The 13,122-nt window shown below is 40.3% G+C and overlaps 1 protein-coding gene across 2 annotated transcripts in view; it reads right to left on the minus strand.

Annotated features, from left to right (window-relative positions):
- Positions 1–2,106: 2,106 nt before the first annotated feature.
- The window catches only part of NOX4 (NADPH oxidase 4), a 98,033-nt gene continuing 87,017 nt past the window's right edge, over positions 2,107–13,122 (minus strand). The window contains exons 14-18 of one of the 2 annotated variants that reach the window (XM_062514222.1): positions 12,825–12,944; positions 10,021–10,129; positions 9,399–9,467; positions 7,256–7,356; positions 2,107–2,301 (exon numbers count right to left, since the gene is read on the minus strand). In XM_062514222.1, coding sequence (XP_062370206.1) covers positions 2,181–2,301; positions 7,256–7,356; positions 9,399–9,467; positions 10,021–10,129; positions 12,825–12,944 — 520 coding nt within the window. In that variant the 3' untranslated portion in view covers positions 2,107–2,180. The remainder of the gene's footprint in view (positions 2,302–7,255; positions 7,357–9,398; positions 9,468–10,020; positions 10,130–12,824; positions 12,945–13,122) is intronic. The other variant, XM_062514223.1, reaches the window with a different exon arrangement.

Below are 13,122 nucleotides of genomic sequence, written 5' to 3' on the forward strand. Positions count from 1 at the left end.
AAAAAAGTGTGAATGACCTACAATATCTGGTATCTATGCATTTTGCCAACACTTTTGTGTTTATTATAAAATCTATGCAGGCAGTATTAGAAATAAATCTTACTGATTAAAAAGAATCTAATCCTTTGCTGCACACCTCCAGTTTTACAGTGATGGATGAACAAAATCCAGTAGGAAAATAATGGTCCTTTCAGCCTCAAAGAGAAAGAAATTAAAAGCAGTAACTGTAATGCAGGCTCCCATCTCACACTGCATTTCTATTTTGGCTTCTCTCATTTGGGTTACTTCGAGAATTTTCGTCAGTAAGAATTTGTCTGTGTCGGGGTTCTTTCTTTCCTCCCTGGACTTCAAATTGAGCAGAACCAGAGGTAAAGACTTCAATGCCACATCTGGACACTGAGGAACACATTCCCATGATGCACCTCCATCCTGTTGCTCACTGAGTGCAACTCCCAAGCAGAAGCTGCCAAGGCAAAGACCAAACTCATTTTCACTAGTTATACATACAGGATGCCCATACACCACCTATGAGAAAAATGCTTCCCTCTGAACACTCAAAATGATACTTGCAGACTTCTGTACAGAGTCTTTGTCCCCAGCACAAATTTAGTGTCTTTCCCACTAAAATAAAAAAGCTATTCATTGGACAGCTGTAAATTAAATGCCTTAAATACAGGTGAACCACAGGCACAAAAGTTCTCAAGCCAGCCTCTGCCTGTGTATGCTGCAAACACTACACTGTACTGCTCCCAAGCACCTGCTGGAGATCAAGAGGAAGTTTTTCACCACGTTTAAGTGATGCTGCTCTATTAAGAGATATTAGAGTGGTGCTTGTTTATGCCAGTTAAGTGTCTGATTCCTGTTTAAATGCCCTCATCTCAGCAAAGTAAGGAAAAGAGAGAAAAGAAATCAAAGAAGCTGAATTGGCTATTTGGATGGAGAAAAAAAGGTGCTCCTCCAAACCAAAAAGTTATGTGGCACCAGTTTCAACCTTTAGCTCTCCCGTGGCAATTATGAGCAGAAAACAGCTGAGGGGAGGAGAAGGAAAGGGGAGCTTACAATTGGGATGCTTTGAGATCTTCCTCTGTGGAACAAATTGAAAGCATACTGCAGCTCCTGCAAGGTGTCTATGTGTACACATCATCCAAGGAGCCACAGAGCTGAAGGGTTCATTCTCAGTCTGCTGTAAATCTGGTCTCATCCTCCTTTCAGTGGCACCAGGGCAAACAGTGGTGGCTCCAAGGAAGATACTCAAGGGACCACAGTCAAACCAAATGTACTCTGGGACCTCTAAGACTGGATTTCACCCTGCTGTGTTTTATAAAAATCAGTTAGAGCATCTGAAAGCTTCAAGCATTTGACATTCAGGGCATGTAAGTGCAGTGAGAGGAACTTCTATGTTGAGTGTTTGGTATTATAAAACTTTAGGTACTCTCTGCTCCTGTTCATTGCTTTTCTTGCTTCACCTTAATGGCTGCATAAATCATAATTATTTTGCAAACTCATTGAATACTGAATTGATGCAAGATGCAGAGTTCTCCATGTACAGATGTGTGCTTGCCAAAAGGCTGTGACTAACATCACAGCAGAGGCTGCCCGCTGGTGCTACACAATTGTGTTCACTTTTCCTTAGGTTAACTTCATTACAGAAGTACACTAGCAAGAGTAACACTCTATATTTTAAATACAGAATCCCAGTTCTGCAATGTATAATAAAATCTTTAATATTGAGTATTTTCACCTCAAAGCCATAAGATTTGTGTACCAACAAAAGCAAGAGTCTTTGTAATACACTATGCTTCACCACTTGGATTAACCTGGGGTTTCATTTACTGATCCAGCTTCAGAGGACTGAAGTGGAAGAAGTTCAAACATTCCACAGATTCTTCCATCAGCTTTTAAAGCAATTGTGTCTCTCCCCAGCTTCTGTACTTTTTAATTAATAGAAACAAATCCAAAGAATCACTCCCACCACAAATATTGTGTGAGCGCATTTGAGTAAAAGCACTGATTATTTGTTGATATACTGCTGCATCCATCAGTCTTAAATAATCATAAATAAAAACATTTGTGCTATTCTTTGGTACTTTTCTCTCTGTTTAAACCACAGCTGAACTTTTACGTTGTACAAACAAAAAATTGCACTTTTATCTTCTAGAGAGTCTTGCTCCAACAGACTTTCAGCTGAAGGATTCTTTATTGTACTCGAACCTTGTCCCATAAGAGTTGCTGCTGTTGCTCAGTTTATGAAGTATCTTAGATATTTTGTTTGGTCCACAGCAGAAAACTCCAATGGTCTTCCTGTTAAATACAAAAAAAAAAAAAAAAAAAAAAAAGGGAGGGGAGGAGAAGTTATGACATTGTGAATAAACAGTAATTTCCAATAATAGAGAGAAGTGGATCCAGGCCTCATGTTATTATACATAAGTCACCTACATGTAGATTTTAAGGTGAGAACAGTTCACTAGATAATGCAGTTAGTTTTAATGAAGCCACCGTATCTCTCCCAAGTATCCCTACAATAAACCCTATTATTTATCTGACTAAGACAACTATAAGGAAGAAGTGCTTCATCTTAGTCTCAAGATACCAAATGATGAAATGTTATTATTTTCCACTCTATTTTATTTTCTATGATTAATCACTTTTTTTGTTAAAAATGTGTCTCACTGTAAGACTTCCTTGGTGTAACTCATGAATTACACAAGCATATCTAGTCACTAACAGTGATTTGTTACACTAATGAAAACAGAGCACTACTAACCCATGATTATTTCTGGCAGCAACGGAAAAATTTTACTGCTTTACTTTCACATTAGCACGCATTTTTTCCTTCAACATATATACTGGGAAATCTTACAAGAAAGTAAGAGTATGGTCCTTGTACATCACCCATAGATTTCTGTCTGGGTTCTTTAGTCAACCTGACTTTTTCACATCAGTCAAGCGACAACAGGTCTTAGCTCTCTGGTCACCTTAAAAATAGGCTGTAAATTAGATTCATAGTCATACAACATTTGAGGGCTCAGAACTGCAGCCAACATCAGAACAAAGCACATCCACCACAGAGGGAACCATTCACAATACTCACTATCTCCCTATTTTTTTTAAAGATGAGGAGAGGGAAAGGAAGCAGGGAATGACAATGCAATGCTGCCTTTTCTGTATCATGAAAAAAAAATAATCATCTTCTTCCTGCTGAAATTGTGCCACTAAAGAAAAGATCTTAAAGATTTACAAGGCTGAAGATAAAGCATACAAGAGAGAACATGGCTCTAACTATTGTGATCTACAGCACTCACCAAGAGGCTGGAGGTTTGGCTTCTGGGCTCTGTTTCTAGGACCATTTTGGTATTTTATCCAGTAACTATTTAATATGCAATATTTTAGCACATGCAATATAATCAAACTCGGTTTAAATCAGTGCATGTGTTTGATGAGAAGAGGCAACTAATCTAAGAAGAAATCTCTGGTGCATATTGCCACGTGTACATGTCAGGTGTCAGACAGCTGCTGGGAGAGCATAGCAGTGCATGCTGCACCAGTGCACAGCAACACTGGCATGGTACAACTGAGCACTCAAACACCAAAAATCATCACAAAGTTATTCAGGTAACTGCAATGCTGTCCTCACGCAGGCACCTTACAATGTGGATTTTAATTGCTTTCAATGACAACATCTCTCATATCAATCCATGGCAAAGTCATAAGTCATACTTTTCTCACCCTTATGTTTATCTATTAAGCTTTCATGTTCTGGCAGTACTCCTTTCAATGGCAATGGGTGATGTGCCGGTGGCTGAATTTGTTGCAATAATGAGAGAGCTGTTGCTTGCTGCTCTCAAATAAGATTCCTCAGCACTTGCAGATTCTGAACTCCCTCTAATCTGTGCACACTGGAGAAAAAGGATTCATAAGCTGCCAGCAAGACTCTGTCTTCTACTGTGCATTTAATTGAAAGAATTAATGTTGTTGTTTGTTTTGGGAGGGTTTTTTTTGTTTGTTTTTCTTTTTCTTTAGTCTAATTAGTACAGTGAACTGATAAAATAAACCCTAAAGAGTTTGGCTGCCCCTCTCCCTTTCATTACGTATAAACAGCCAACAAAGTAAATACACGGGTAAGCAGCATATACTGCCAGTGTATTCCCATCCCAGTAACATCCTTCCGAGGTATGTAGAATTTCTGTCTGGTAATCAGAACCACAGGAAGGTTACATTATTTGCCTGAAATCACACAAGAGATGCATGGCTAAGGTCTCCCGAAACCCAGCCGAGTCACTGTTCTGTGCAGTGAGCCACTGGCTCTCAGACTGCCTTCCTGAGATACCCACCCTCAGCATCTAGTCTGGACACCCCTTCACATGCCACCTGCCTTCCTTCCCTGTGTCCCTGCCTGCAGATGCCTCCCCTCTGCCTCGCCCAGCTCCTGCCTGGCTGCTGGAACACAAACAGAAAAGTGGCTGAGGAAGGCTACTACATGGAGCAGCATGTTACTACCCTGAGCTGATGGGCTTTAACTGTTTGTTTGACACTTGTTTGGGTCAAAGGCTCACTTTGTGGCTTAGATGGAAGAAGGCAGCTGTGTAGTCCTATGTTTGAAGATCTTCATTAATATCATTAACATGTTTACAGTTAAGAAAACTATGTTATAGGCCATTCTTCATAATGTAATAATTAAAAAAGTCAGTATAGAATTTACTCATTCAGAGTACAAGGCAAGTAACTCCTCAGTGTTCGTATGGGATGAGTAAGTCAGCAAATATTCTTACATCCATTTTATGAACAGCAGGAGCTGAGAGAGAGATTAAATACTTTGCTATACATTCAGAGGACAGAGTCAGGACTTGAAATGTTCCTGTTTTAAATCTCACATTCGTTCCTAGAGAGAGGTTTCTCCTTTAGAACACATGAGAAATGCATCATGGTACTCCATGCTTTTTTCTCCTACAGGTATTCATGTCTTTTTTTAGGTTGTTCTCGACCTCGAATAAAGCCCATGCCTATTTGAACTGAACATGGTGCAGACTTTTCATCCAGGACACAAATGAACAAGAACAAGGTTGTTGCTCCGTTCCCCCACAAAAAGCATGAAAAAAAAAAAAAGACCAGTAATTTATTATATAACTATTCCAATTCAGATTGCTGAGTCTGCAGGTGTCATATGAAAAAATGAACAGTAGATGGCATACATCTGCTCCTTGTCAACTGAAAAAAATAAAGGATCAGGAACCTGATGTTGGGTTGTCCCATGTCATGCTCTGAAGGTCTGGCAAAGCTCCGACACTTACAAATGCACTTTGCTTATTTGGGACCCAAACAGCAACAGCAGCAACAATTCACAAAGCACACAGCAATCAGATGGCTACACAGTGAGAGCTTTGCCAGCTGCCTGCTTATTTATATGCAGCTTTTCCTAAAATCACAAGATAAAAACTGGAAAATATCTTGGCTGCCCATTAACAAGCCCAAGGGGATGATTGCAAATGTGAAAGTCTGAACACTGGCACCAGATGTTGGAAACAACTTGATTGACCTGTTTTGCTTTACTTTGGTTTTTTTGGTCTCTGTATAGCAGCAGGGACACTTAGGTGGAAAGTTACAGAGAAATAAAAACAGAAATAAAGCTAGTAGCAGACCTGGAAATAGGACTAGAGGGAAAAACTGAAGTTCTCGTCTCATCCAAGGAAATACAGAGAATAATTACCTATGAAAGGTAAATCTCTGCAGGACAGCTGAGGTTCACTACTGTGAAGGGTTCACTACTGTGCATCATTACAAGTAACTACTTCTATAGGTACAGACCTATATAAACCTTGATAAAGAGATGACAAAGAGTGACAAAGCCTAATCTTAGCAAGGTAATCAAAAGAGTCAGAACATTATTAAGGTATTAAAGACACCTTGCTTGAAAATGGTGGCCCAATTTAAAGACCTGATGTAAAAATGCAGTGGAAATGGCACCTGAAGTGTAATTAGAACTAATGCAATGGAAAGCAAAAACGAAAAATCACATATCAACACTACTACTGCTACTAATGTTTTCATCTATGTCATGTGCACTTACATCCTTGGAAGGAAGTGGCAGGTACCTCATCATTTTCATCTTTTAAAATTGCACTCACATAGTTAAACAAAGACATTCGAATGGAGTATAGAAGGTCAACAGTCCACTATGCAGAGATCTTTGACCCCAGAGAGTCAGCTTGGTTCTCTGAACTCTCTATTTCCCTTTCTTTCCCATGGTTCTTTGCTCTAAACCCCTTCTCCAAGAGTGAAAATTCTATGAGAGATGTAGCAGCCTTTGGGGGGGTCCTGCTCACAACATCCTCTATGACCTGAATCCAAGGCCAGTACTGCCAGCAGCTCACAGTGCCCACAGGGACACATTTGGCACTTGATAATGCCAAATAGGGCTCAGTGTTCCCTAGTCATATCTAGCCTCAGAAGAGAAGAGTCAACAAGCCATGGGCAGATTTCACTTTGCAAGTGTAAGAGAGAAAAAAAATTCTTGAGGGAAAGTTCTGCAGAGCATCTCTCAACCTAATGCACCCAGATTGCTATTAACAGATACTCAGGGGAATTTGCTCCCACACCACTGACTTTGCAGAACTGGATTAGGGAAGATTCACACAGTACCTTCTTCCAGATCAGCTTTTGAGGCAATAAACTGCCAGTGGCAGGTAAAATACTCAACCAACAAAGTTGGATCTGGACAAAGACATTCCAGTTACATTTCTTCTCTGCTTTACATTTGTCTTGTTTCAGATCACAATATGCTTTCCCAGTACAGTAAAAAGACATTGCCAGGTTTTAACAGAGAATTAAAAAAACTAGAAATACACAAAGGCAATAAATCTTCTGAATAAAAACAATACAGGTAATTCAAATTCTTCCTTGTGATTTCTATTTGTAAACTAGCCTTACAAATCATGAATCAACAATTTTAAGAAATTGTAACTTTATATAAAAATCAGCATACGTTGAAAACAAAACATTGCCACGAACAAGAACACATGTAATCTCTGTTCAGTGAGATGGAAATCCTCTACTTTTATTTTCTGAGCCACTGAACATCTCAGCTGCACGAAAAGCTGAACCGTTCTGAGTGTAAAAAAAAAAAAAAGGAAAGTGTTTCAGTTTGTATAGGCTATCTCTCATCAAGATAAATCCCAGAAATATTTTCATACAAAAACAGCTAGCAACAGAGATGCCCAGCCATTGAACTGTGGCATCCTTCAAGTGGATGAGCACTTACCTCCTATTGCACTTTGCTATGTCATCAAACAGGAGCTTCCACCGGGGTCGTCCAATCAAAAGCCTGGAGTTTAAAGCTTGATATTTTTCACCAATTATTTTCTGCAAGAAACAAAAAAGCCCATTCTGCCTGATTTGCAAATTGCCTCATATCACCCAGGGCTCCCATTTCTGCTACTGGCTGACTTGCCAGAGTGCTGAGGTGTGAAACCTCAACACAAGTACCAAGCAGTTGTGATGAGAACTGCAGCCATTTTATGCATCAATACCTCTGCTCAGTACTTTTTCAATGGCTCTCCTTGGTGTTCATTATACATTGCCCCTCATGCAGCTGCTCATTAATTTCCACATTGCTTTAAAACAAATTTATTTAAACCATAAAACGATAACCATACTCCTATTACTCATTCCCACACTGGCTTTTAATGCTAAGCTGGAAGAAATGCTGCCGATGCAAAAATCATATTTCTGTCTGAAGTCTTTTTTAAAACTTTGTACAAGTAACTATTAAGATGACTAGGTCTGAAAAAGTAACAAGGGAAATCTTACTTTTCTCCCTGAGAGTAGTTTGCCAACTGTTTTGAGCTGCTGTAACAGCAGAAAGCAGCCAAAACTGCTCCCCAGATGGAACCCACTCCATTCCAGGATGCTAACTCACCACCATTTTGATAAGGAAATGACCTCCCATTGCAGGGCACAACCCTGGGTTTGCTGTCCCAGCACAACAGCAGGAAGCAGAGAGTTACATACACATTGTCTAGGCTCCCACCTTCCCTCCCTTGCTGAACAACCAGAAGCATTGCTCACAACAATGCAAACACATTCTTGGCCAGATCAGACTCCTTTGGGCTTTTACAACAAGAGGCACTTGAGGCAGAGTGGGCTCTTACCACACAGACATAAGGGCTTCTCACAAAGGGAGCATGAAGTGCAACTGCCCAGATTTTGGCAGCAGTCAGCACTTTGGACTAACATCAGTGAACACACCACCTGTATGGCAATGGAGACTCCTCCTTGAGCAGCTATGAGCAGCATCATGCTTCATGGCAGTTTTGTTCAACAACCACAAAAAAAAGTGACTTCAAAGAAGGACTTCAACTAAAAAGCTGACTTAAATTCGGCAGCTGTTTAATTAGTATCATTATGCAGTATTAGTATACTACATAGTATCAGAAAGCTTCCTTTGAATTGACTCTTATTTCACTTTCCCTATCTCACTGCGTTGCAGTCCCGCTTCAGGTTTTAACTTTAACCTAACAATTACCTACCAAGTTCATCAATTAGGCATTTTCAAGCATTCCATTTCCATCAACATATATTGTCCAGGCATTCCATTTGTCACATCATTTAAAAGACAGGATTGTATTCCTACCAGAGCTGTGAATGTTATGCTATCTCCACCTGATAGCAGGCAGGTCAAAATCCTTCAGGCATGGTTTTTCAGTGCATTTCATGTTTTGTAGTAATTGTTGGGCTTGGCTCTGGGCCCCCTGTAGTCAATGGAAAGCTTCCTGACATGGCACAGTAAAGACTTATACCTAGGCTTATCTGCTAAATAACGTAAAATGAAGATTGCAAGCATAAAGAGTTATAGGAGATGCCAAGAGTTAGGGAATTAGCCTGGCCTTAGCATTGGCAAAACATGGCAATTGACAGTTCAGTATAATTTCCAGTCTTATAGAACAAGAAATTTCTACCTTTTGTCTATATATGAGACAATGAAATAAAAAGCTTTTAAGAATAGCTAGATTCTTTCAAAATATATATAGAAAAAGAAGATTTGAGCTTGCAAGTTCCTAGAACTATTCTGGTTTGGTTCTTAGCCCAGAAACAATGCAGTTTTCCCATCGAGGACGGCCAACTATCTGGTCTGTGGCGTGGCCTGGAAGGACCTCATTCCTAGAAAAGGAAGATATGGATTTCTGCCCACACCTAATAAAGTCAAGGGTACTGCACTAGACTCTCTTAGTGCTGTAGGGATGAACTGCTTCTCTTGCTCTATTAATGAATCAGTAACCCGAGTTTATGGCCTCATCTCCTGTTTTTACCATCTGCAGAAATCCCTTTCTGCCTTTGACTGACAGTTTGCATTGCCTATTACTCCAAGGTCTAGTTTAGTCTACAAACAACATTTGGCCACCTACCTGTATTCCATCTGTTTGACTGAGGTACAGCTGGATATTTATATAGTCTGGCCGATTCTCCTGCCAAAGCTGGGAGGATGATAAAAACAGCTAGTGAAATAATATTCTTTTCTGAATGTAAGTGTGAAGTCACTTGTGCCTACTATGCTGAGGGACATGGGTTTCAGCATCAGTGAAGTAAACTTCTTAATGAAGATGTGCTTGCATAGCACATCATGCTGTGCAAAAAGTATTATTTTTGGAAGCTACATGACTCTTAAAATACTCTTGAAATTGTAAATCCCACTCCCTTCTCAATCTGCCTACTAGCCAAATGACTAAAGGCCTGTCAAGGCTTACTAGACTGCATGTGCTGCCTCTTGCATCTCATAAAGCAGTCTGGACACAGGTAAGTGTCCAGGCTACTGGAACATGGCAACACTGCAATGAAACTCTGGTGATGGATACTCAAACTGGTTTGTGCAGCTCCAAGAATAAATGAGGCCTGGATCAGGCAGCCCAAGCTACTGCTGGAGCTCACTTGTTTTGAGCAAGGCTGCCATTCCCTACAGAACGCCAGCTGCGTGGTGTGGGCATGCTTTGCATTGAAGTTGTCAGGCTCCCTCCAAACAACACCCATTACCTTGTTATGCAACATACAGAGCAGATCTGCAAACCAGCGGAAAGACTCAATGTCCCTGCACACCCAAATGAAGTAGAGTCTTCTGAGCTTGTAGCATTTCCAGCCATCACTTGAAAATAAAATGTGTGAGTAGTTAAAAATTTTAATTTAAAAAGGAAACATTAATTAGGATGCTTTGTATTTATTAATGGAAACATGAATTTCCTTTAGAAGCTAACTGCTAAATTGCTCTTCAAGCTATGATACATCAGTCACTGAATTGACCAACACAGTCTATTTGGATTATCCTGAGAATACTAAATATCTAGCACGGACCTAACAGCCATCATAGACACTGCTTCCAAGCTAGGAAGCTGTCAGCTATGCAGATGATTTGGGCAGCAAATATGGATTCATGTATCATCATCAAACTTTTATTTCAAAGCAAAGGTGACATTCAAAGTTCAAGTGTACTATGGCCATGCTTTGATAGGTTTATAAAGAGGCCCATAGTGGAAAATATTGACAAATTCAATAACATCAGGACTTAATTCTGCCTTTCTATGTGAAAGGCTCTGGTTGATTTTAATTAATACTGTAACAAAATCACAAAGGCCAAATCAAATCAGAGCTCCACTGTGTTAGGGAGCTGTATGACATATTACAGACCTCAGAAAATGCTGGCGGATGAAATGCAGCCATGGCCAGATTCTGGCATTGCATTTAGAAAAACAGAACTCTCACATCAGATTTCTAATTCAATTAAAACACAAATAAGTACACAAATAAGGGAGGATTTGACTGAATTGGGAAAGAAAATAGAAATAAAAATATCCTGATAGTGAGTTCAAATAAAACACAAGTATTCTGGAAGCATTTTCTTAGTTAGCAAACACTGCTTTTTGCTGTTCTGATCACTGAAATTGTCAGTGTACAGTTTCCTCCTTTTCCTCCTAGAATGATTTTCAGATAGAGAAGACCACAGCCTGTTCACCTAAAATGGCACTCCCAGGAGCCAGGCTGGGTTGAAAAGTTTCATGATACATCTCACCATACCCACTGTACCTTATTCCAGATTCTAGAGTTGCTGGCATATCCAGCAAGGATATAGGATTAATAGATACTATAAGATACTAAAACAGATAGGGTTTCCTGATACTATCAGTAAGATATCAAACCAGTGTCTTGCCTCCCCATACCTCTGCCCTGAGGAGCAAGGATGGAGACATCAGCAGCACCTCAGAAGCATGAAGTACTGAGAACTCACCTTTCATGTAAACTACCCAGAAAGAGTAAAAAAAAAAATGCTTTCAGGCTGGGGAGTACAGTGTCTTTCAAGTCCCGATTTCCAGTTTTTTATTTGTTAACTGCTGTCTTTCCAAACACAATTTCCTCAATCTCTTTCTTTCTGCCTAGACTAAGACAAACACTTAGGAAGGGTCACAATCTGGTCAGATATGACAAGAGAACCATAAGCAGTATCAAGAAAAATAAGTGCCTTTCACCACAACAAGGGTTAAAACAAGAGAAAAATGCAAGGCATTTTGGTTTGAAATGCCCCAGTTCAGTAACAAAACACCACTCTTGGTGATGAAACACTGCAGCTGGACAAAGAGGCTGGACTGCAAGATTTCATCAAACAAATCCAGCATGGATTTGAAACATCACCCCAGAAACATATGCCCGGGTCTACCTCCAACAGGATATATTGTACAGGAGAGGTGCACTCCCTGTCTAGAACCACATGTATGTAATATTTCTTGTGTGTTTCTCTGTTACACTGCCTATAACAGCCATTATTTACAGACTCTTGTGCATAGAAGCCTCTAGCTTTCCCTAGAGTACATTATAATTTCTTAAAATAGGGCAGAGGGTTCAACAGCTAAGTGGAGGGAAGGGCAGGGCCATGAATCAAATTATGTACATACAACAGGAAAATAATGGAGCTGGAAACAAGATCTCAAGGACAGGCTTTGGATCTCTCCTAGACCTGTGTGTCCTTGACACAACAGGGCTGGCCTGGCTGCTCTGCAGTGCTGGCACCATCAGGCAGTTTGCATGTTCATACCTGCCAATATCTGTTTCCAAACCAGGGCAAAGACACAGGCAGATCAGCCACTAAACCAGTGCCTAGTTGATGTTTAAATACTGAGGAGAGAAGCAGACTAAGACTGTTACTTTTTCCCAGAATGATTCCCTTGTATATTGTACATTGCACAAGGGGAAGAGTGGCTACAAAGGCAGGCTATGGAATTAGCTCCTTGAAAGTCAGTCTGTGGCTTTATTCAGATAAATGGACATTGCAAAATCCTTTGGACACTACCATTTTCTTGAAGTGTCTGTGCAAATTCCCACAGCCTTGAATACCAACACACGGGTAGAGGCAAACATCTAATTACCTGCTGCTGGCCCGTCTTTGTCTTCCGTGACATTTTTGCTAAACACTACCAGCGATAATCCATCACAAGGAAAACAGTCTTTTTATCCACCTGAGTCCCAGGCTTTCAGCAAAAATGTACCCTGCTTTTGAGAGGGTGATCTATATCCTCTCAAGAAAAGAAAATGAGGGAGCCCAAGATGGTCTTTGGTGGCAGGATACAATGGCTGGTGACACTGTTACCAGTTCAGGTGCATCTCTGGCCACAACTATTTGGGTTACAGAGCTGGTATAAGAGGAGTTATGCCCTTTAGGAACATCCCAGTCCCCTACATATTTTCAAGGAGTTGTTCAGTTATGCCAGTGGAGTTTTCTAAGACCCTCAAAGCCTTTCTGACATGCACTGTAAACTGGGGCAAAATGGCTTTAAAGGCTTAGGCTCACTTACAGCAGTGTGTTGAGCACAGATGCAAATGGTGTAACCCCAATACCTCCAGCCACGCAGAGGCTGACCTCGTAGTTCAGGGATTCCTCAAAGGGACTTCCGAAAGGTCCATCCACATACAGTCTGCATAAACAGCAAAAAAGCACACTTTTAGAGGAAGCTGCTAAGATCAGACAAAGCCAAAGAAAAACAAGCTGGAATTAAAATCCCACAAAGAATTTATCTTAAATTTTTATTAGTCTTGGGATGCAGAATGTGAAAATCTTTTTCCTGGAAAACTTTATGTAGACAGAAATGAATG

This window comes from Cinclus cinclus, chromosome 2, assembly GCF_963662255.1.
Source record: "Cinclus cinclus chromosome 2, bCinCin1.1, whole genome shotgun sequence".
Taxonomy (NCBI): domain Eukaryota; kingdom Metazoa; phylum Chordata; class Aves; order Passeriformes; family Cinclidae; genus Cinclus; species Cinclus cinclus.